The 25,860-nt window shown below is 37.0% G+C and overlaps 1 protein-coding gene across 2 annotated transcripts in view; it reads left to right on the forward strand.

The window, feature by feature from the left end:
- cntnap2a (contactin associated protein 2a) overlaps nt 1-25,860 on the forward strand; it is a 386,613-nt gene that overhangs the window by 349,880 nt on the left and 10,873 nt on the right. For both annotated transcript variants that reach the window (XM_079862570.1, XM_079862571.1), the window contains 3 exons: nt 1,174-1,407; nt 3,310-3,443; nt 13,234-13,327. In XM_079862570.1, coding sequence (XP_079718696.1) covers nt 1,174-1,407; nt 3,310-3,443; nt 13,234-13,327 — 462 coding nt within the window. The remainder of the gene's footprint in view (nt 1-1,173; nt 1,408-3,309; nt 3,444-13,233; nt 13,328-25,860) is intronic.

Here is a 25,860-nt window from a genome sequence, read left to right on the forward strand (position 1 = left end):
AGAATTCCATGAATAGCAGATAAACCCGCCTCCCCTCTGTGTACATGAGATATTCGTTGCGGGTGCACATTGTCATGTTCGTTCACTCTCTTTTTACCCTTGTGTGTATTTACTTCATTACCCATGTTGATTTCCCATGGTTCTCCCTGTTCCACCCCATATGCAACAAATCCTGCGTTGTTTATTCTGCTTGTGTGTAAGACAAAGCTACACACACTTGCACACACGTCCTAGCAGTCGGGTCAAACGATCCATGTAAGGACCTTTGTTCTCCCCCTCAAGTAAAAAGGTAATAGGAAAGTGTCCTCTTGGTTTTATAGCTGTTGAAGAAGCCCCTCATGAATACAAAACATGTCAGTAATGTCAGTTTCCTTGCCCTTTACTGCAGATGGCCATGCCAGACATCACTTACACATTCCCAGTGTACATTTATTGAATGGTGGCCATGATTTTGCCGGAAGTATGATGTGTTCCGGGTCAAACATCTTTTGTTGGTTCTCAAACAGCATTCCTGTAAAGAGTCATAGTTTTAACTCTAGAACTAGGTATCACCTTACAATACAATTCATGGATGTATTTATGTCACAATCTCATTTGTGCACTTCACTTCACTTTTTCAAGCTAAGAATCTATATATATACATATATATATATATAAGACAGTAAAGACATTTATAACATTACAAAAGACTTCTGTTCTAAGTAAATTCAGTTTTTTTTATAAACTTTCATGAACCCTCTATTCACCACGGTTTCCACAAAAATATTAAGCAGCACAACCATTTTCAATATTAATCATAATAAGAAATGTTTCTTAAGCACCAAATCAGCATATTACAAAAATTTCAGAATCTAGCGAGTAATGCTGAAAATTCAGCTTTTGCCATCACAGGAATACATTTTAATATATTCAAATAGAAAACAGTTGTTTTAAATTGTAATCATTTCACAATATTACAGTTTTACTTTATCCCCAAACTTTTTTTAAGCAACGGTGTACTGTACATAAATTAAAAAGTATCAATACAATATATGATTGTATTCGCTCAGCCATAATCCAAACTTTAAATCTAACCCTCAAATATGGTGGTTTATAAGAATTGTTGTTCTAGGGCCAACAAGAATGTTGCCTAAATGTCAATATCGTCTGAAGAAACACCTCATTCTTTTCCAGACGTTGGTGGTTTCTTTGAGGCGGGAACACTGGTCAAGTATAATCTGGTACCTGAAGTGATGGCTGCCGCCTCCAGCCTGGATGAGAAGAGCGTAATCCACAACCTGCCCGTCGAGACCAATTTGACACGTGAAGACCTGACCTTCAGCTTTAGCACCTCTACTTCTCCCAGCCTTCTGGTCTATGTCAGCTCAAAGACCCAGGATTACATGGCCATGGTGCTCCATCACAATGGTAAGACGTTGTTTGAGACATCGCGAAGATGAGATGAACGGCTGAAATCTCATTGATCCAAAGACCCTTTTCACTTTGATGTGACTGTGATGATGCGTTTACACAGTTGTCGAAATCGTAAAAAAGTTTTTTTATGTATGTACATTTATAACACTATACTTGGTGTTTTCTTACCTTGGCCTGAAGGAGTGACAGCAAATTTTGACATTTGCTCTCTATTCTGGCCAATGTAATGAATCTCTCAATATTTTTTGCTCTTGTGGAAAGTCATAATCCCCTTTCACACCGAGCATTGATCCCATAAAATTGCCTTAAAATTTCTAGAGTGCCTTCTGTGTGAATGCAAGCACATCCCGGGATTGATTCTGGAACGTAGTAACATTGCTAGGATCAGTCCGGGAATGCTCTCTGTGTGGACAAAAGGCAGGACCAATGCCATAAGGGGTGTGTCGTAGTGATGACGCAAGTGTAGTCGCAATTACGTAGTTATCTTGCGACTCTTTGACCGAGAGTTTTATATGCGTTCACGTTCACGTTGCACATTAACAGAGAAGAAAGTTTGTGTTCGTCATCCTGATGTCACGTGTCTTTACAAGATCTTTCAACGCTATCTCACGACCAATTCATACGAATTCGTACAAGTGAGTTAAAACTGGCTAATTTGTATGAATTCGTACGACCTCATTTGTACGAATTCCTATGATTTGTCTATTCCCATGTGATGGGTAGGTTTAGGGGCGGGGTCAGGGGTAGGTCATTCGTACGAATTCATACAAATTGGGCAACTCGTAAAATATGTACGATTTAGCAAAAATTAGAGATTTGGTTGGAGATCGGGTTGGATCTTTACGGGATGAGATTCCATAAAATCACTGGCAGTGTGAATGAACCAAAATCAAATGATTAAAATCAAAATCAAATAATGATCAAAATCACATTATCAGTATATTTTCCGGAATCTCTGTGTAAAAAGGGGCTATACTGTAGAAACTCTATCGGGGATTTTTTTTTCTTTTACTATGGGGGTAGATGGGAATGCAGAAATTATATTTGTTTTCCGTTCACCACTATAGAAGTTACCCAACTATGACTTCTGCTTCTGAGAACTCCGGAAATGTGAAAAGAGTCTATTGTACCACATGACTGTATATTCAAAATCAAATAAGTTCTGATTAGCTGTTATTGCACAACACTGTTGCTTTCAGTATGAACGGAAAAATTGCGAACCTATTGCATCGCACCTGGTTAGTCTTTGCAGTTCATCATTAAGTATGGATGCTGATGCAATACACATGTGTCTGTACGATTGTTCCACAGCAGTTCTGAAACTGCACTGTAATAATAAAGGAGAATTTATTGCAGCAGGCTGAATTGCTTTTTGAAGTGGAGGCCCAACAGTAAAAGCTAATTATATGACAAATGGCAAAGCACAGGCAATTACATCCTACGTTTGGCATAAGCACAACACTGTGATCCATTTTTTTTAGAGTTAGAGTAAAACGCATCTGGTGTTTAAAAAAAGACCCTTATTCCCTTCAGGAACACGGTTTCACATTAAACTCAGTGACTCAGATGTACCGTTGTTTAATTTGTAGCACGGCATTTTCGTTAAACACCATCCCATAAAACCTAAAGTGGACACACAAGACTGGTGATGCTTATTCTTTGAGTTAAGCTGCCCTAAGCCCACATCGAAATTTACTCTGTAGCCTCTGAGCAATGTATCTTGCTGGCCTGTGCTGTAACCCAAATGAGGTTCTGCTCTTCTCTGCAGCCTGTAGGGCCGTTGCACAGTGTGCAGTGTAGGTGAGTTATGTCAGGGAGTAGAAGGGAAGTTTGAGCTCAACTTATGGTTGAGCTCTGGATAAACGTGGTCTTATTGTCTCACCCTGTTTCACTCAGGTACCCTGCAGCTGCGCTACAACTTGGGTGGTCTCAGAGAACCCTTCACCATCGATATTGACCAGAGGAACTTGGCCAACGGGCAGCCCCACACCGTTAACATCTCCCGGGTGGAGAGAGACATAGAAGTACAGGTGGGAAACACACAAGACTGACCACGCTCAACATTACAACAAGTATCAATGGTCAAATGTATTAAAATACTGATCTAATAATACAGTAGTTAGCTAGTCAGCTTCCTCACTGTTCACTAGGCACTTTTTAGAGCAGCATCCTAATTGAAATGAAACTTCAAAAGGGATTGGCTCCACAAAGGCAACTAAATTGCACAAAAAAAATCTACTAACACTCACTATTTCACAATTAAAGTGGATGTTAACATGTTGCTAAGCTAATAACAATACTGTAATAATCACAAATATATATATATATATATATATATATATATATATATATATATAGCTGATAAAACTATATATAGCTATTAGGTAAAAGTATTAGGAGCTATATTATATAACACTATTATATTGATATTCTATTTATGAAATTAAATGGTAACACTGGTTTCATTAGTTAACATTAGTTAACTACTTTAGTTAACAAGAACTAATAATGGGCTGCACTTCTACAGCATTTATTAATCTTTTTTGATGTTAATTTCAACATTTACTAGTACATTATTAAAATCAAAATTTGTATAATGCACTGTGAACTAGCATGAACAAATTATGAACAGCTTTATTTTTATTAACTAACATTAACAACGATTTTTAAAAACTGAAATAAATGTATTGCTCATTGTTAGTTCATGTTAGTTAAATCATTAACTAATGTTAACAAACGAAACCTTATTGTAAAGTGTTACCAATTAAATTATTGTTTTTTATATAATAATAAAACGATTTTTGTAATGATAAAATTATATTCGTATTAATGAAATAAATAATATATAGCTTATACATATATTAGGTAAAAGTGCCAATTAAATTTGTGTAATTAAATTTTTTTTTTTTTTCATTATAACACAATTATATTTGTTATAATAAAATGAAAAAAATATATAGCTTATACAGTACATATAAAGTAAAAGTTTAGATTTTGATTTAGAAACTATTGCATTGTAAGTCTATTATAAACTAAAAGCATGACTAAAACGCTTGACTAAAAGCATCTGCTAAATGCATAAAAACTATTAAACTATATTCTATTGATACTTTCTTGTATTTAATTAAATTATTAATAATACAGTAGTTATAATTAAAATAATATTCATTATTCTTAGATTTTAATCAAAATGAAGTATTTTTTAAGATGTAATGATGCCTAAATTTGTTGCCTATATAGGTAGCTTTTCTTTGTTTAGGAACAGAACTGACATGTTAAATATGTGGGTATGTGAGTGAATGTGTGCCATGTCTGATACCCAGGATGCACTGCATTAGTCTCACAGGCCCAACTGCAGCACAGAAACAGGATAATTGAAAGCCTCTATTGATCCCTGAACTGAGATTCGGGGTACACTGTAGTAGATTTCATTATATCCTAAATGGCGGGACACATAGCATCTTGTGTGGTCGATAAGCAGGGTATTCAGCAAGATAAAGATGATAAAGGAGTGATCAAGATCACAGGAAGCATGAGCGCTACCACCCCAGATCAGTAGAAATTGTGGTGATATCAAGTTGAATCTGAGGATAAGTGATCAAAATTAACTACAGAAGGATTAGGGACGTTCAAAACCATGTCAAAGACTCAACTGTGCTGGACGAGACCCTTCTCCCCCTTCACCATCGCTGTAAGACACGTGCCTAGAGAATAATATTGAATGACAGAGGTACAAAGATCATGTCAGATATACTGACCTTGTCAGCAAAATTGTGGGCTTTGTTGTCTTGATGCTTTTCTCTCTCTGGTCAGGCTGTCTTTGGCTCCTGCTTTGTTCTGGGCTCCTAAATCAAATAATCAAATTACTGCTGTCTGGATGGATGAGGCACAGCACAGATAAGCCCGTGGGCATGAGGCTTAAAGATGGGCTGTAGCTCTCTTTAATTCTGCCTTATTTCTTGAGACATAGCTCTGTCAAGCCGAGATCCTGCAGACCAGAGCTAGAAATCTGACATGGGGTGAAATAAATAGAGAGAAAGAGAAAACCATAGACCTTTAACCCTGTCTTTATGGCCCTTGGGAACCCCACTGACATTGCAGCAAATAGAAACCCAGAGCCATCCTTCACACAATGACCTATGTGTGTGAGGGGTTTATGTGTGTGAGTTTTTGACACAAGGGGCAGCTCTCCTTTACTTTGTTGTGTGTATTCCTGTGTGTTGAATGTCATTTAGGACTGCTCATGTGCACGCACACACTGCATGTCAATTACACACACTGCATGGCAATCACACACACACTGCATGGCAATCAAGCAGGTACTCTTAAGGTAGATCACGTAGAAGTGTAAATTAAGTTATATTTGTCCAAGTCTGATGAGTTCTTTTTAATTAGCCTAGCGGGTGTATAAGGCCACTTCCTGCAAATTAAAGATTTGGGTGACATTTAATTCATGTCCAATTGTCCACTATGCTTTTTCAACAATAACAATGTTTGTTTGTTTTTTCAACATCAAGATTTTGTTCAAATGCGTGTAAATATATTCACCGTTCAAAAGTTTGTGGTTGGTACATTAATCAGTAAAAACAGTAATATTGTTAAATATTGTTGCAATTTTAAATAAATGTAGTTTATTCCTGTGATGATCGATGTTGAAAACAGTTTATTATTTGATGAATAGAAAGTGCAAAAGAACATTCAAAAATATATACCTAATACCTTCTCCTGCTCCCATTCGCAACATCAATGTTTTGCCCCGCTCCGGCACGCAAAAGCCTGCAGATAAAAGTATACATACATTTTTTCAGTACGTTCATTTCATTCGGTTTTACATGAATATTATGACACTAGTGAAGCACAAAGCTTTGTTTACAAAAGAAATAATAGGTTAGCAATTAAATGTTAGGTTACATCGCAGCCATGGAAACATTTGGATTCATTACAAAAGAGAGAGTTGTGCGTGAGCCCATAAATTTAAGCTTTGTTGGCTTTGTATTCTGGTTTGCGATCTGGTCACCCAGTTATCAGTGAATTTAACAATATTCCATTAGTTATTCCACTGGACATGGAATCTCTTGTTTCTTTTCCCAAATCTTCACTCACGTCTCAACTATTTTCGAAGTGGATTATAAACATTTCTTCCTTGTTCTCTTTTAATTAGGCCTATTATATTCACATTCTTTACTGTGGTGGTAAAGTAGAAAAACGCTGTAGGACAGATAGCCTACCTTTCTAGTTGCATGTCAGATTCTTTTTAACACAGTTCTTGTTATTAGACATGGTAAGGCGCGTCAAGTTTATTTGTGAAGCACATTTCACACACGCGGGTGATTTTAGTTTCGCTTTATCTGGCAGCATAAAATCAAACATAGCCTAAATGCCTTGCCCTTGTGGAAGATAAAATTTGCTCTTTTACAACAAGTAAAACATGAAATCAGAAAAGAGATTGGCTATATCACGCGTCTTTGTGTGGAAATATAAAACAAATGTTTTTTTTAATATTTAACTTTGTTATATTAGCCTGTTTATTTACTTTTATTTATTTCAGTGCTTTAGTGTGTTGTTGTTTTTTACAGAATTGCTCAAACAAACACGCATTTCAGTTACGAAATGGCTGTTTTCGCCTCATTTATTTTAATTTTTTAAATTAACCGGCGCCACCGCCGGTAGTTGGTCCATTACCACCGTGGTGGTAAAAAACTGCCACCGTCACAGCCCTGTTTCACCAATATTCTATTATTATGGAGAAAACTGATCTTAGACCAAAAATTATGGGCAACTTTTCCCTCTAAAAGCAATCAGAAGCAGCAGCTGGCAGGGGATGGATAAAGGCATATTTTGGCAAATATTTTGAAATCTTTATTTATCAAAATAGTAAATGATCATGTTCAATTATTTTTGATGAATCATATTTTAATCTTGCATTTTAGATTTTTGTAATGCAGGTTTTACCCACCTGTGCATTTTCCACTAGAGAAAAGAGCTTGCTTCAAAAGGAATATGAGATGAGAGACAGTAACAACAGTCCAGCTGACCTTTCCTGACACCCACGCCTGTGATATTTCTTTTGAATGAAACATCACACCCTTTTTGAATCAGACAGTGAAAGGTCAAAACATAACTAAGAGAATAACCATGTGGGCAAAGCAAACAGATGTACTTGATCTTTTAGAAGTTTCTGAAGATTTTTTTTAAAACCCTTAGGCAAACAAAAGAGTGCTCTTTCATTTAGGGATGTATTATTCATTTTAGATTAATGAATACTTTGGGGCTTTCCACAATCCTATCAGGTCAACTTGCTATCAAAGTAATGTGGTGTAGGGAAGCACGGGTCACAACCTAACGCGGGGTTAAATGTAACACGGACCTTTTACATAGTTAGTCAGGGTCAAGCAGGCTGTGTTTCCGCTCTTTTTCTATCGCTGCCAGAAGACGGTCTCCCGCGGATTTGTGGAAAGTTTTGATAAGATTTTGTGAAGAAACTGGACAAAGAGTGTTTTGACACCATGCAAATGAATTTTTTCATAATACGTTTTATCGGTTTCTGAGTTGGGTGTGTACGTCACCAAATCTAACTTTACATTAGCTTAATCACTGTCTTGTTGGCTAAAACATAGCACCATTTTGTCACTCCTAGCAACTGTTGGCTAGGCTTAAAATATTTTTCACACAGCGGGGTTAGTTGTAGCACAGTGTTACAACTAAGCCGCCAAGTGCACACACAACTTTTCACGTTTGGGTATATATTTATATATTTATTTTGCCACATTTAACTTTTGTTGGACTTTCACAAACAATGTTGGAATTTAAATGTCAAAGTATGATTTTTTTCACATTTGTTAACTATGCTTTTATCACTTGTTTATTTATTAAAAAGCCTGTTTTTCATGCAATAAACCCTTTAAAATGTGATTTTGAGCTCGTTTTTATTATTATTACTGTTATTAATAATAATAATAATAATAATTTTGCATGCTCCTGCCACACACAAATACAATTCAATAGCAATTACAATATTTGATGATTTTATTTATTTATTTATTGCAAAACTGTGCAGCCCTTTCATATATCTCTATCCGTGATATTGATCCATAATAGAAGGATGATTGGATGAGGAATGGATGTATGGATATCTACTTATACAGATGTACAAACAATATCAAACTATACAGATAAAATAGTACTGAAAGTGTTACAACTAACCCCTCTGTCTGTTACAATTAACCCCGCATAAGGGGTGAGTTGTAACTTTTGCACTTCTGTCACTTTCAGTGCAACTGTACGAAAATGGTAGGTCCTAGAAATAAACTTTAAGTGTTCATTTGTAGCAGAGATGTGTATTTTGCTTGTGTAAAAAAATAATAATAATAGTTTTTTTAATAATTGAGCCAAAACCAAAATGTGTTTGGTTGTGGCCCGCGCACCCCTATCCTTCACTCCTTCACTACTTTACTTTTTAATCCACCTTTTCACTATATCTGACAATCCACAGACTGGAAATCATTCATTTGAAATAGGTTTTAAAAAATGTATGGGCGTCTGTTAAGAAACTGCTCCGAGACTTGAGTGAAGATCCAAATGCAGCATTTCTTTAGACAGTCCAGAATCGTGGTCAAAACACAGGCAGACAGTCCAAATAACCAATAAGGCAGGAGACACATGCAATCCAAGAGACAGGCAGAGAATCCAAAAAAACAAGATACATGAAACCAGGAATAATGCTCTGAGATGCAGTGTAATACTAGTCACAACCTCGAGTGAACATGGTGTATTCAAACCAAAAATTATTCAGACACCAGATATAATTTGTGATATTTTTTTACTAGTGGGTGCAGGACACTATAGTTCATTTATGTAAGTGAGGATAGCAAAATAAAGTAAACTGTCACATATTATTCCCCAAAATTCTTCATACAGTGGACTACCAGTAAAATGTATTAAAATTTGGGATCAAAAATTATTCAGACACTTTCACCTGACCATGTTTTGCTGAAGTGTTTTTTCTCTAATTGCTAATGCGAACTTTTTACACCACAGACTGAACAAAATTAAGCATTGCTTGGTAACTGGTTGACCTAAATTGGTATTGTCTAATTGTGTACTTAAATTTAACAGCTGACAGCTATTCAACCTAACCAGTGAAATATCAACTGATTTGATAACTCTGAGTTCTTGTCATATTTTATTACCATTTTCTAATTTATAGCGAATAAACTGTGATAATGTGAGAAATATTGAAGGTGTCTGAATAAATTTTGGTTTGACTGTAGGCTGGGACTAACAAGTTAATGATACACAGCTATAGACAATCACTGATGATGAGACAGGGCAGAGGATTATGGGGTATGTAGTTTTTGATGGAATGGCGATGAACAATAGTCTGTGATGGAGTGCCCCCTGGTGGCTCACAAGGGCACTCCAGCTGGTGATCCTGACAGCGTCAATAAGGGACACCACTTATTTACCTCAAAATTGATCTAAGAACTGAGTACAGAACTGTTTTAAATTGTTTTACTTTTTAAAATAGTTTTAATTGTTAAACTGTTTTAAATTACGTAATGAAGAGGAAGTGACATTGTTCAGAGGCGCACAACACACTGTTGCCTTTGGCTTGCTCAGTTGGGGATATTTTGGGGATATTTAATTTAATTTTATCAATCAATAAATTCCACTAGAAACAAACCTTGTTGTATTATTTTAATTTAATACTGTGAAGCTGCTTTGATACAATCTGTATTGTGAAAAGCGCTATACAACTATACTTGACTTGACTTGACAACAAGTTGCAGAGTTCTACTCTATGGTTTTATATTTATACATTTTTGTGAGGTTAAAGTGTATATTTCATATCTATTCTTGCACTATTTTAATTAGTTTTGGGCTTTTTTTGCAGTTCAATTTAACCCTTAAATGCATGAATGTTTCGCCAATCATTATTTCATATTTGGGTCTTTAGCGACCCGGATCTATATCTAACACGGATGGATCTCTACTTGTCGCTATTATATAAAACACTCCTAATATTAGAGTAACAATTACAGAAGAATAAAATAAAGCATATTTTGTTACCTTTTTGAGCTTGGAAGGGTTCAGTTTGAGCAGATGTTTTATACCATCATCACTGTCCTCGTCAGAGCTCGTTTCCCAGTACATTCAACATCTGGCCCATATTCGCAATCTCAAACATATTCTTAAAACTATAAACATCTTTAAAATCAATATTTTGATCGCTGACAGCTTTTTCACCAGATCCACCATAGTGTCACAGTGACAGTGACACTATTTGATTGTGTTTCGCTCTGCAGTAAATCGTCAGTTTTGCTGATGATACTGCCTATTCTTTTGTTTTCTGCCTGCTGTAACTATGAGTGAAACGTCACTTCATCATTGTATACAATGTTTACAAAAAAATGTATGGGAAAATAGGCGTCTTTTCTAATTGTATTATTTTTTTCCTTGTTATATTGTTTATTATGAATTGATTTAAGGAATACTAAGAAGGTTGATGTCTAACTTTAAAAACTGAATGAGGAGGAGGAGGAGGAGGGTAGTGAATGACGTCCCGGGTCACTAAAGACCCGAGGTATGCGTTTAAGGGTTAAATTATTATTTAATGATTCGTTATATTTAACTCTTTTTCAGAGGGAAAAAAACTGTTTGTTTTTCTTTTACATTTATTTATTTTATTTATTTTTTCACACAGTTGATTGTTGAATGACAGTGACAGGATGCCAGCAGTAATTTAGGTTTTAAATGTTTCAAAATCATACATACATTGACCAAAAAATGCACCTTTCTGAAACTCATTTCATAGAATGACTCATGTCTATTAACCCCCAACCATACACTCGCACTTTCTTTTCCATCTTTTTATTCCTTTTTCTTCTATCTCCTGTATTTGTTCGCTGTAACTCTCTAAGTTATTCTCTCAGTGGGGTTGCAGATATAACTCAGGTTGTTGGACACCCCAGGGGGATGTGGCTGTTGCCTCCCAGGCCGAGTGTCCCCTCTCTGGGTGTCTGCGGTGCAGGAGGGGCCCTGTCAGATAGGTGGCTTGTTGGATGGAGATTAATTATAGGCTCACAGCAGGACTCATTAGCGCTAGCCCCATCAGAATGGGGCCACAGCACCACAGGGGACAGTCTCTTTCTCTCTCCGAGTCATCCCTCCATCCCTGCTGCCCATTAGTTTTCAAGGTAAACAGGTTGAAAGCAATTTAATTTGGTCACATTATCCTGTCGGCGAACAGAAACACACCCTCCCACATTAGCGGCGGCAGAAAGGTCTTCTGAGATTCAGAAATGCAATTGGATAAGGTCTGGAGACCACTGGTAGTGGTGAAGGTGGGGTTCCCCTGGTTGATTTACCCAGCAAGTGCACCTGGGAGGCGTCTGAATAAACATGCTTGCATTTATCAGTCCGCCACACTAGTGGAACAAATTAGAGCTGAAATATGTCAGACAAATGCTATTGTGTTGGAGCCTCCGTTTCTTTCTGTGAGCCTAATTTGTATTCACAGCACAGTGCAGTGATGAGAGCGCCACTTTCACAACACAGAGGAGGCTGAGAGACCAGTCGTATCTTCAAGCACAAAAAAGTAATTTAGCGGATATAATTCTTTTTAATACCGGAGCTGAGATGCCTCATGCTAATTAGGAGTGCCAGTGAATCAGCAGTAACGGGCTAATTAAAGCTGTCACCAAAGTGTGTGTGTGTGTGTGTGTGTGTGTGTGTGTGTGTGTGTGTGTGTGTGTGTGTGTGTGTGTGTGTGTGTGTGTGTGTGTGTGTGTGTGTGTGTGTGTGTGTGTGTGTGTGTGTGTGTGTGTGTGTGTGTGTGTGTGTGTGTGTGTGTGTGTGTGTGTGTGTGTGGCTGCATTCAACAGTTTCAGCCTTACTGCATACCAGCAGTATAATCTTTGGACTAAGAAAAAATCATAAAAAATCTAATCAAGCCAGGGTTATTATCGTTAACTAAAACTATTAGAACCATTTTTGTTCATTTAAATAAAATATAAAACTTATACTAAATGGAAATTCAAAAGGTTGAACCATTAAAATTACTAAATAAATCAAATTATAAAAAACAAAATAAATACAATTTAAAACTGAAATAAAAAATAGTAATATTAAGTAATATTATAAGCATTACCAAATATTAAACTGATAATTAAAATAAAATGAAAATTCAAAATATGAATAGAAACTATAATAGTATTCTATATAATACTAAAATGGTGCTGAATCAAGCTATATTATTTGACACTCTTAAGTTTAAATGTATAAATAAAAGTGGCTGTTTATGAATCTATATATAAATATATGTGAATACACCTTAAACTAATGCTGATTCGAACCATAAACTTTTTAAACTCTACATGTACACATAGAAGCAAATGTTTGAAATATAATACTTAAATCAACCTATATTGATTAGGATTATATAATAAAAATTATAATAATGTTATATGTATGAAAATAATGTATTATTAAATACACATTAAAAATGGTATTGCAATATAAAATGAATTACAAAGTATATATTTTTATAATTATTATAATATTTTTAATATGATTTCATATCTATTTTATATAGAACATTATGTAAAATTTATTACATTTTTGAATATGTAACAAATCTGAAAACTCCCTCAATATAAGCAGTAACTGTTATTAAAATGAGTGAATTACTGTATGGTCAGTGATTATATTTTTAGCCAGTAGATGGCACAATAGCCCCGTATAGGAAAAATGCATGGGCATCTTTGTACTTGACCACCAGCAATACACATTTTCACACCATATTACCTGTCTTTCTTTTAGGTGGATCATTATCCTCCTGTCACCTACACCCTGCCTGAAGCCTCAGACACTCAGTTCACCCTGGTCAAGTCACTCTTCCTGGGGAAAGTCTTTGGTAAGTGCCCTCTGTTCCTTTGCAAACTTTCCCTCAGCCTTGGATTAACATGAACCCTTACATTTTTTTTTATTTGACCTTATTAATAATGCATAATATTTATGAGTTTGTTTGTAAAACAAGAGCATAGGTTCTAGTTTCCATAATATCCATAGAATATTTGAGAAAAACTCAAACCCTTAAAAAGTCTAAAGGAAATGTGCTATTGTGAGACAAGTTGGTGCAGACAGGCAGAAAAAATTTGTATCAAAAATCTGTATTGCCTCAGAGCAGCCACTAAGTGGTGCTAATAGACAATTCTGTGAAAATATGATTTTGGTGCATGTTCTGTATGGCAAATCTTTATATGCTTTGTTCTGCTTGTTCACATAGATTGGCATTATACTAGTGCAGAAAAGGCATTACATTTTTATCATAAAATGCTCAGTGTAACAAATGATTGCAGATACATATTCTGATTTTAGAGTATAAGTAGGTTTTAATAAGAAAGTATTCCAATACAAAATGTGTGGCAGTTCACATAGGATGTGAGGGAAATTATATTCCTGATTTCCAGTGTACTCTAGGGATACAGAAAGTCAGGAATATCATTTCCTGCAGTCCACAGTGTCCTTGAATGCCCTCTAAACATGTCATTGGCTTTAAGTCAATCCCACAAAGGTGTTTTACCCAGAAGCATGTAGCAGACATGCACTTTCTTCAATGAATACCGATGAGGCCCCATCCAGACCCCATTATGCTCAATTCAGCTCTCCCTGCTGACACGCCAAAAAGAGTAAAGTGACCTGCTGTTGTTTCCAGGCAGTTCAGTCAGGCAATTACACCCGCAACACAAACACCCAAAACCTTGTGGCGTCATCCACCTGGTTTACTGCTTTTAATTAAAAAAAAAAAACTTCATAATAATAATAAAACAATGGAAAAGAAAAAAACGTTTAATCTCCCAGCTGAATCTGGTGGACTGTCCATCAGAAACCTTCTAATCTTCCTCCTGTCCGCAGACCCATGATCTCCAGGTCCTGTCAGTCGTGTCTATCAGAGGATGCTGTCTTTCTGTTTATCAGTTCATGGTGAAATCATGAGCTGTCTGCCCACTGCCCTACCTGCCTCATCAATGATTTATGGCTGGAGACCCTTTCACATGAATAAGCCACACTCTTTCTGCACATTCTGCTTAAGGCAATGTATGTGGTTGACCTGCAAACTGTTTGACATGGAATATTTAACTTGTCGTATTCGGGAGGATCTGCTATGGTCCCGTCATGGCATTGACATCTAGCTGTGGTCTGGACCTTCATTATCCTCCCAGAATTAGTCCCAAATCATAGTAGGTTGAAATTTGTGTCCCAAAGGCGCCCAGATGATACGCTTTTCCTGGTAGATTTTTGAAGCACCCATTGTGCAAGGGAAAGGAAGAGTTTGTAATGTTCTGTGTTGACTTGTCAGTGGCCAAAGCGAATTTTAAATGTGATAAAAGGATCTGTGGTAGCAAAATGATATGCTCAGTAAACACCATACTAATAATGCTTATGTACAGAAAAGCAGATGAGCCCAGAATATGAACTCAACACGTATAATTATAATAATTATACGTTAAGCGTTTTCCTCCATAGAAAACCAAGAAAACGCTTAATGGACCAACAGTTATAAACAGTTTGGTTATACATTATATATTTTGTTATACATTATTAATAAAACACAGGCAGTAGGTTTGGTCTGTACTCACACTTAGGGAGTAGGGAGAACTATTCGAGCTATCTCTCGCAACCTTAATTAAGTGACACCCTGAACACAAATTTGCTTTTCTTTCATCATATTCCGGGCTCATCTACTTTTCTGTACATAGTATGGTGTTTACTGAGTTTGGTCTTTTAATAGGCCTACCACTGTTTTAATGCATTAAGGTACATTAAAGGAGAACTCCGGTCAATTTTAACATTGAGCTCATTTTTTTGTACATTTGGAGTGCTGTCAGTACAGAGAACAACGACAAAAATCGGTGTTGCCTACACCATGTTATCCTCTTTTTAAAATATGCACCCTGTTGACTTCAATGGGGCAAGTTTTAAAGCTGCTTTTAGCCTCTTAACATCCTTGATGTGTCCTTACAAGTGCCCAGCCATGTTGAGTGATTCCTTCAGAGTGAACACAGTGAATCTGACTGCAGTAGATGTGAAAGATATTAATAAAACTGAAGTTAATTCAGTCAGTGCACATACCTGTATTTACTTCCTGTTTTCGGTCGAAGTCCAAAGTAGTCGATTGTCAAGTTCACGCGCATAGGTTTAGGTACCTATGATCACGCACGTGAACTCGACAATCGACTACTTTGGACTTCGCCCGAAAACAGGAAGTAAATACAGGTATGTGCGCTGGCTGAATTAACTTCACTTTTATTCATATCTTTCACATCTACTGCAGTCAGATTCACCCGTGTTCACTCTAAAAAAGGAATCACTCACAATGGCTGGGCACTTGTAATGACACATTAAGGATGTTAAGAGGCTAAAAGCATCTTTAAAACTTGCCCCATTGAAGTCAACAGGGTACATATTTTAAAAAGAGGATAACACGGTGTAGGCAACACCGATTAAAATTGACCGGAGTTCTCCTTTAAGCATTTTCTATGGGAGGAAAACGCTTAACATATAATTAAACGCGTTGCGTTCATATTCTGGGCTCATCTGCTTCTCTGTACATAGTATGCGTTATTAGTATGGTGTTTACTGAGTTTGATAATATCGTGTATGTATTTCTTTTAATATCACTGTCTAATGCATTAAGCCACGTTAAGCCCCAGGGACGCGGGTTTCGTGACATCATCGCGTACAATAGAAGTCCAATTTCATTGGCTTGAAATTGGACGAAATAAAACGATTCCTTTGTGCCCTCCCCGCCTTTCTCTCTCGCTGCCACTGAGTTGCAAGTGCACAAGTTAGTTTTGCATCTTATATATCGCTAACCAAAAGTCAAGGCGCGAAATTTGAAAATGCAGTGACAGATTTGAGAAGTTGCAAGTGCCTAATTATGGTTGTACTGTGAACATGAATGAAAGAATGAGTGCAACTATGTCACTGTATTTTAGTGAATGGCATTTTACACATTTGTGACTACTACTTGTCTGCAGCTTCAAATTCAGAATACAGGTTTGTGACTATTGGCTGCGAGTGCAAATCTCAACATTCAACTTTGATTTGTAATTTACAGGTTTTCACATTGAAGCTGTGAGTGTAAATATTAGCGTACAAGTGTCCCACCAATATTTATTGTACAAGTTCTCAAATTCACATCAACATGCTCTCGAGTCTCGAGTTTTGATAATCTTTTACCTTCTTTTAACTTGTAACAAAAAGTAGACATTATGTTGGCTAAATAAGATATTTATTGTACAGTCAGCTTAATCGATTAACAGAACTTTGTGAGATCGCAATGGATTAAGATGAGTGACAGTTTAATGATTAAGGGAGCGCTTTTATGCACTCTTTCTAGGCGATAAGCCGTTCAGAATTTGAAGGAAACGTATGTTTTGCTGCATTAGGTAAGGGTAAGGCAATAGGCTATTTATTATTCGAAGTGGCTGCCATGCCAAATCACGCATATGCTTGCCTGTTCAACTTATAGTGGTTTGTGAACATAACCACTTTAATAACAGCGTTTATGCAGGGATGTGTAGGTGAGTTGGTTCACCCTCCGCCTATGCCTACTGTTGAGTCCTGTAGTCTACATGTGATATAGTCAGATTAATTCAAATGATATTCAAATAAAGAAAATAGCACAATTATGGTAGCCTAACTTTTGGATCCTTCATCTTCTTATCCTTCATGTCGGGAAAACATATAACACTTTAAAATGCTGCAAATTACTTTCCTATCGAATTTCATATCAAACTCAGAGATGAATTTAGATAATATGAAACACTATGATTAAATGTTCATCCTAAAGAAAGCAAGTGGGTGTTTCGGCAATGAGTATGTGGATGATCTGGCAACCTCAGTCTGTCTTGCCTACATGCTCAGAATGAAACAGCTTGTTATACTAAACAAGAACTCTTGACATGGAGACCTGAAAAAAAAGAAAGTTAGTCTGTGAACTTCATGAGTGCTGTGACAGGAATGGGCTGTTGACATTCTGCAGTTGTTCAGGTTGTTTTCTCTGTGCTGATGCAGGGTAACACTGCAGGGATTCGTGAGTTTCGCAGAGGCGAGATATAAGATCCTCTCAGAGCCTGTACAGTAGTCATGAATCAGGCGAAATGGACATTGAGCTGAGTGTGCTATCTGTGTCTCTGGACTGTTATTGTGTATTAGGGAATCAGAGGAACATTAAGACTGGGGGGAAGACAAAAGTATTTGAAATGGCTGAAGTATTTGTGTCTGCATTTGTCTTCAGGTACTGTATGCATCAGGGTGATAGTACTGCTTTGCATAGTATTGCGTATTGCTTTTATTATTCAGGTTTGTAATAATTAGGGCTATCAATCATATTATTTATTAATGATGTAATCAAATTTTTTGTTGTTAATGCTTTACATTGATCATAAGTGTCACTAAGACATGTATAATGTTTCAAAAGACATTGTTCTTTTGCACTTTCTATTCATTAAAGAATCCTCAAAAAATGTAATACGGTTTTCACAAAAATATTAAGCAGCACAACTGTTTTAAACATTGATAATAATGTTTCTTGAGCACCAAATCAGAATATAAGAATGATTTCTGAAAGATAATGTGACGCTGAAGACTGGAGTAATGATGCTGAAAATTCAGTTTTGACTTTTTTTAATCGTATGCATAAATGCGCTCATTTTGAATAATGATAATACCATTTAATGATCCCAATCCCAATAAACCCAATAATGATATAAATGCGTTTAGGTCAGGCAGTGTGTCAGGAAGTGTGCAGTATGCTGAACTTTTTTCATGTGATATGCAGTTGGCAAAGATACTGATGATACAGCAGTTTGAACTTTCGAGAAACCACTTGCAGTCTTCGTTTCTCTCTCTCTCTCTCTCTCTCTCTCTCTCTCTCTCTCTCTCTCTCTCTCTCTCTCTCTCTCTCTCTCTCTCTCTCTCTCTGTCTCTCTTTCTGTCGCTCTCCATCTCTCCTGTTTTCTAGAGTCAGCCTATTAGTCTGATCAATGCCATTTTTCTTAACCAGGAGACTGATCTGATCAATACTGAATCTTGCTGTATCAAAGTCCTCTGTTAGAGGATGATTTTGAGCAGAGAAACAACTTAAGTTTGGTTGCATTTTTGTGAAATATTTTTTATATTTTTAGTGAATCTTACTCAAACATTATTTTTATTATTGCTATCATAGAACAAATGTTCTTTTTGCATAACTCCTAAAACTCTACACACATGAATAATATCTTAAATCATTCTTCTTGTTGCGAAAATTATTACTTTTCTAAGCAATTAGACTCACTTGGCAGATAATTAAACGGCCAAAGGAATCCAATCGATTTACATTGAAAAATGCTTGGCCCAGTGTCCATATGTGTTTTCATCCATTCTGTCTACCAGAAAGTCGAGCATAACTTTGTATCCCAGCATCATGCACTGCGACCATCACTCATCACATCATCACCCACTCAACACACACTAAACTATGTGAATTTGCAGTAATTGCTGATAAGATAAAGCTAATTAAATGACCGTGTGCTTTATGGCCCCTGGAAACCACATTATACATTAGTATTCAGCATTTCATCACAGACTCCGCCTCCTGCCGAGCTGCATGCTGTAACAATCTTCTTAATTCTGTACCGATAAAGCGGTGTGGTTCACCAACCCCACCACGCTATCAGTCCTGGTGTAATCTCGCAAGGGGCTTTGTCCCGGATGGGTGGAGAGGCCTTTCATCCGAGGGTTCTGAGTGGGCAGCGGGGCTGATGCGGCTGCTCTTTGTTCTCTTTGGGTGGTACTGCACCAATGCTGCACTATAGCACTGAAATACACTGAAGTAGTGCTTCTCAAACAGGGGGCCTCAGCACACAATATAGCTGAAATTATTTCAAATAAGACAAAACAAGGTTTAAAATAAGCTAAAACAGCAAAACAATGTAGATGTAAGCTGAAATAAATTTCTTATTTAAAAAGATAGTTCACCCAAAAATGAAAATGTTTACTCACCCTCAATTTGTTCCAAACCTGTATGAGTTTCTTTCTTCTGTTGAACACAAAATGAAGAATGTTGTTAACCAGACATGTGACGGCAGCCATTCCACTATATTGCTCAAAGCTCTACAAGTATGTATCGACTTTTCAAACTAGAAAGTTGGCAATAAAAAGTGTAAAACTTATTTTAATTATTACATTTTTTATTTATAATTATTTTTATTTGATTATTTTAATATGTTTCCACACTAAAATAAATTTTTTAATGAGCAGCTTTGTCAGAATGATCTGAAATTGTCTTTGACAATGAGGGGCCTTGGAGTCAAAAGGATTGAGAACCACTGCTCAGAAGAATTACTGTCTGAACGTTCCTCAGATGTTTTAGATGCAGAAGTTCTCCAAAGTGATGTGAAATTTGAGATAAGATGGGGAACAGAACAAGCTTGACATGACATTCAGTGAGAAACATAATGGGGTTTGACTCATTGTGTGAGGAAACATTCAGCTTCCACTTTTTTTGGCTTATATATATATGAAATTCTTCTTTATTAAAGTCTCTTGAGGCTCAATTATATCGATATCATCAACAATTGTTTGAGACATGTGAGTCCTTATGCGTCAAAAATATTAGACTCCTTTTATATATACATGACATGGTTCGCCAAAGTTAGATTCAACAAGAATGATTCAGAGGAAAAGAAAGAAGACCATTTTTAGAGGGAATGTAGGACGCCTTTGAAGTATATTCTAGTTTTGACAGGCTCCCATTGCAGGATAATGATGAAAAAATGGTTTAAGGAAGAAAGGAAAAACTCCACAGGGAGAAAACGACTCAAATATGATGCATTTCATTTGGCAGGTTTTGCATCTTATGCATCCCATCCGCTCTTAATGTCATTCACCCCACAAAGGAGATAAATTACTTGCTATTATTAGCTATCATAATATGATGAGAGACATCCTATTGGTTAAAATCCCAGAATAATCACTGAAGCTCAATGGTATCTGAAACAATCGCTTCGTGTTAAATGGGTTTGCAATGATTCAGCAAGTTTGCGCTGGTTGTTTTCAAAGTGAGCATTGCAGGTGGGAGGTAGACTCCTCTTTCTCAAAAAATCCTTTTGTCAGTCGTCACTGAAGGTTATGTGCTTTCATCCCTGGCTGTCTCCTCTAACAGAAGGATCTGTCATTTTTATGTTGTTTTTTCTCGTGGCAGTTTTTCAGTGGCTTCTGTGCAAATCTGCAGGCACCTTAAAAAGATGCAAATGCTTCAGAAGATTTGATCTCTAGCTGTATTTATTGTTTTAGAGCTTTGTAGTGTAGATTTTTATCCTTGCAATTCCCAACGGCATTTACACACTGAATTTCTTTAGGCCTCTTCAGATGGAAATAGTTTTTCCTTGAGGAGGGTAAATGCACTTTCACAGATGCACTTTGTGATTTTTATCATGTCCAAATTGCAAAATGCAAATTACATTTTTAACTTAAGAATTCATGTTGGCTGCATTAACAAAACAAAAGATTCACATTTCTGCTTTTATAGTGTGAATTAGATTGTTAATCCTGCAGGAGTGAACAAATGATTCCCTCGAGTCTGTTTTGACACAGTCATTAAGTACCAATTATGAAAAGCCCCCTCAAACTCTGACGATTTAAGACGTGAGTAATGTACAGATTTATAGCAGGCTACACCCTCGAGGGACTGATTTACATTAGAAAAGCCCACAAAAGATTTAATTCAGATGATTGATAGTCTTTTAATGTTCCCTGAAGACTAAACACTTCCATGTGTTTACTGTGTGTATCACATACAGCTGACCATACTGAGTGTGTAGTATGCAGACGATTATTACAACAGGCAGTAATTTAGACTTGTTTATCTGTTTAAAAAATGAAATATCCATTTAGAATAGGACTCTTACACTGGAAATCTATCACCCCAGTGGGACAAAAGGTTTAATATTAAAGTGCCCCTATTATGCTATTTTAAAGGTTCCTAATTTTTTGTGTGTGTTGGAAGTCTCTTACAACAGGTTTACATGCATCCAAGGTCAAAAAATACATTGCAAATCTCCCGATCTCTCAAAGAATCCGAAAAACGTTTATTCTAAGATTTAGTCTCTCTAAAAGCCTCCTTTCCGTGAGCCTACTCTGCTCTGATTGGTCAGATGGCCCAGTCTATTGTGATTGGTCTACCCTTTATAGTGCATGTCGGAAACAAATGCCTATTACCATATCTGAATTTCAGCTCCGGAGGCTTCCTCAGCACTTGATAAACAGTGATACGAACAATAACAATGGCATAGTTTTTTCCGTATCAATTCCAGCGCGAATCCTCATCCTTTTGAAGTGCATGCAAAGTGGATTCTCAGTGCTGAAAACAACATCTTCTCAACATGCCGACAGCACGAACCAAACTCTTCCAGTCTCAGCTACAACTAGTTTTTGAGCGCGGGTTATAGACGTCGTTCGCGGGCAGCCAATGAAGACCATAGGCTAGCATTATGCAAATTGCTGACGACTCGCTTCAGCAGTTCAGAATCGATTCTTTCTTTTAGGAGACAATAACCTTATTTATTGTTCACTTTGATCTTTAAAACTTTTTAAAGCAGACATTTTACATTTTAAGGTAATTTTCGAAAAAGCGTAATAGGGACACTTTAAAATAATTGAATTAAATAAATATTGCATTTAATAATATATATTATTTAAATATGAATAATATGTTGAATATATTATTTAAGTGATTTAAAAATAAATAAATTAAAGTACGTTTGACAGACAGAGCCAACAGAGCAAGTGTTTTCTTCAACTAATTTTTCCCACACAAAAGTCTTATTGCAGAATAGTCGTTTGGACTAGAAAGCATGATGTCATCTCAGTGTAATGAAAACAAAATCATGTTACATTACACTGAACAGACTTGCATGACATCTTGATGTAGACCGCCTGGTCTCCATCAAAGCCTTGTGGAACAGATGGATGATGTCATTGGCTGTGGACATTACTCGGCTCTGGGCGCAGTCATCGTCCAGCGTGGGTGCATCACAGTGGAGGTGGACTCCAGATCCAGACCATGGTGGAATCCAGTTTCCAGGTGTTGTTGAAGCAGGATATCAATGAGTGCGGAACAGGAGAGGGGCTGCAGTCTGTGATCACCCAGCCCCAGCTGCAGACGTATACACACACACACACACAGCCAGGCAGGCAGGGCATCCGCATCGTGAAGAGAAACACATTGAGAGAGAAGAAGGCTGGCATTTTGGAAGAAGTGAGAAACACCTGATAGCAAACGCTGATCTAGCAGGTAATGTTTAATTTTTTGTACTGCAGCATGAGGAGGTGGACTGTGTTAGTTTTCCAGGGTGAAGGATGCTGTACATGTGTTTGTGTGTTATGTGTGTTTATATCTTCTAGTGAGTCACGCAGTAGTCTTTCATGTATTTCTGTACCTTATATTGTTATAGTGTATTATAGTATTGTTTGGTTAATGATTTGCTGGGCAGATTCTCTGCATTGCTGGAATGGGTGTGTGGTGCAGGTAGTGTAAGGTGGTGTTTGCCCTTTCCAAGGGTGGATGATGGAAGAACAAGTAGAAACACAGAGGGGTGAATTCACAAATTTTTTCTGCATAGAATTTCAGCACAAAAACCTGTATCTTATATATATATATATATATATATATATATATATATATATATATATATATATATATATATATATAATTTAAGCTTACATAAATTTTTTTAGATGAATTTGTTGTGTCTGCACAACTGTTTTCAACTGCTGCTCGACACATTTCCTTTCTATTTAAAATAAATGATCGCAGCTTGTACACCTGATGAAATTAAGTTTACATTAGTTTTCCCAGCTAAAAGTGCCAGTTTTGCGTTTTTTAGAGCCAGTTGAGGTACCAGTAAAGTATGCCGGATTGCAGTAATCTGCTGCATACTTGGAGGAATTGCTTTGTGCAAATTGCGTTTAGGACTAATTGTTGTGGGCATTTCTGCATTATTTTTTGATTTGCATAATTCCTTTAGTGAATATAGCTGTGTGTTTCCTGAGGAACGTGCCTTTGCTGCGTGTATTTCAGAGGATGCTCTCTGATCCTGTTGTCACGTGACGGCCGACAGGTGTTGTTCTGTCTAAATCTGTTCGCACATGGTGCATCATGCAGCAAGATCTGAAGATTGGCCCCTCCCTTTTATCTCACCCATTCTTCACAGCAAGGCTATATAGAGCATTTGTATGAGAGATCAAAACAGGTAAAAAGAAATGTCCGGCCATCATATGTGTTGACAGTGTGTCATTATAATTCACATTATCACCTTTTCTTTGGGTCCAGCACCTCCCACACCCTCTCTCTCACATGCTACATCAGCTTCCATTTGTTACCATGGAAACCCTTTCATCCCACCCTTTCTCTCCATCTTCCAACCCATCCATCAAAAGACAGTCTTCAATCCCTCGTTTGCACCCTCTTTCCCTGTCTCTCCCCTGCAATAATGGCCCCTACCAGGATAGCAGTGTTTACTTTAATGCCTCATACATAATTCATCACATTTCTCAGCAGTTCATAGACAAAAGAGCTGTTAAAATGATTTTGTGGCTATTCAAATAACAGTTTTACTTGCACTGCATTATTCTACATATCACTTCTCACCTTGAAATGATGTTTTAAAGTGACGTACTGTGTTGTGTTGAATGCTTGTGGAATACAGTATCAGTTGTTTCTGTTGAGCTTTACAATATGATCCAAGTATGTATCAAGCATATCTCGTGTCTGTTTTCTACACTTAACTGGGTTATAAAACAGGAACAAGCTGATGGCAACAGGTGTGGGTGCATTGCAGCATCTAGTTGGTGCTTATATATTATTTATTAAAAACTATGTGATATGTATATATCATAGTTATTCTGGACGTTTGTTGAAAGTAGCCTACATTTACCTGTTGAAACATGACGTCAAAAGCACCCGTAAGAATTAAGGGAGGCGCGAAAGGGGCAGAGATGATAAATAAGAAACACCACAGCAGGTGTCAATTTAGTTAGTGTTGTATGAAATACAATGTGATTTTCGTTGATGGAGATCTGGCAGCAACAGCACATTTTTCCTCTTGGGTGATCGAATGCCAGCAAACCAATGAGAGCGCAGGATAATGATGACGATACATAACAACAGAGCATAGGCGCCAAAGCTACATTGAATCCGCTTACCCAAAATCCTCCGTAACTGGTAGATTTGAAGAAAATGACCATCGTTTGTAGGTATTATCAAAATGTTATCATGTAAGCTGTATGATACACCTCAAACAAGGGAATTTATAGAGCCCTATCATACACCCAGCGATGCAAGTTTTTTTGCTAGTTTCAGCCCGACGCAGTTATCTTTTTTACGTCTTGTGCCACATTGTTTAAATAGAAAATGCATTTGCGCCTATTTGTTTGCCCACGAGGTGTGTTCAGTCGCATTGTTGGCACGTTGCTATTTTGAGGCAACTGAAATAGACTGCGCCATTGACCAACTGAAACCTGGTCTAAAGTCAATGGCACAGTATTTCTTTGTTTTTTGAAGGGCGCATTAGTAATATAATATGAGCCTATAGGCATGTACACTGCTTTGGGTTCCCACACACACAGGGACATGCAGCAGCACACAAACATGCCAAATATTAAAAATAAAAGGAATACAATGTAAAAGATTATTATTGTGTACATAAAGATATGGTGGAATGTCCCGGAGATGGTCTGCTTGCAGGCTTCAACCTCGCGCACGAGCAGATCTATTTCCTCGCCTTTTAAAGGGAATGGAAGATGAGACTCTGATTGGGTTATTCCACGTTACGCCCAAAACACAGCCATTACTCATTAAGAGAATAGGGACAACTCTTTTAGACCATGTGCGCCGTCCATTTTTCCCATCGTTAAACTACCAAAAGTTGATTCGGACAAGTGCTATTGTTAAAATCGGACCCAGTGTTAATACTAATCAGCAAGTCCACGAATGGTTTGGGTATGCAGAGCATTTGCAGCTTATATGGACCACACGCAGTTATATATTCATTTTTAATATTTTGCTCTTTTTATTTTTTTTGTAGTGGATGCTTTTGTGTCCCAGACATATCTTATTATTCACTGCACACAAACACACTTAATGCCGTCTGGTGTTGCTTTAATACAGAGCTGGGTGGGGGAGACACCAACACTAGCAGGTCACACCTTCATATCAGACAGATCTTGACCTTGAATCTAATTAGCCTGAATCTTTTTTCTCTGCATGACACTAAATGCATGTGTCCTCTAAGATCAACAGGAAACAGACAACCAGCTGTAATCGTCTGCTTTTATTTACCACAGGAAGATAAACAACAGGATTTGGGTGTTTATAGAAGCAGGCCATGATGAAATTTTAGT

The sequence above is a fragment of the Squalius cephalus genome (genome assembly GCF_949319135.1).
Source record: "Squalius cephalus genome assembly, chromosome: 25".
NCBI lineage: Eukaryota > Metazoa > Chordata > Actinopteri > Cypriniformes > Leuciscidae > Squalius > Squalius cephalus.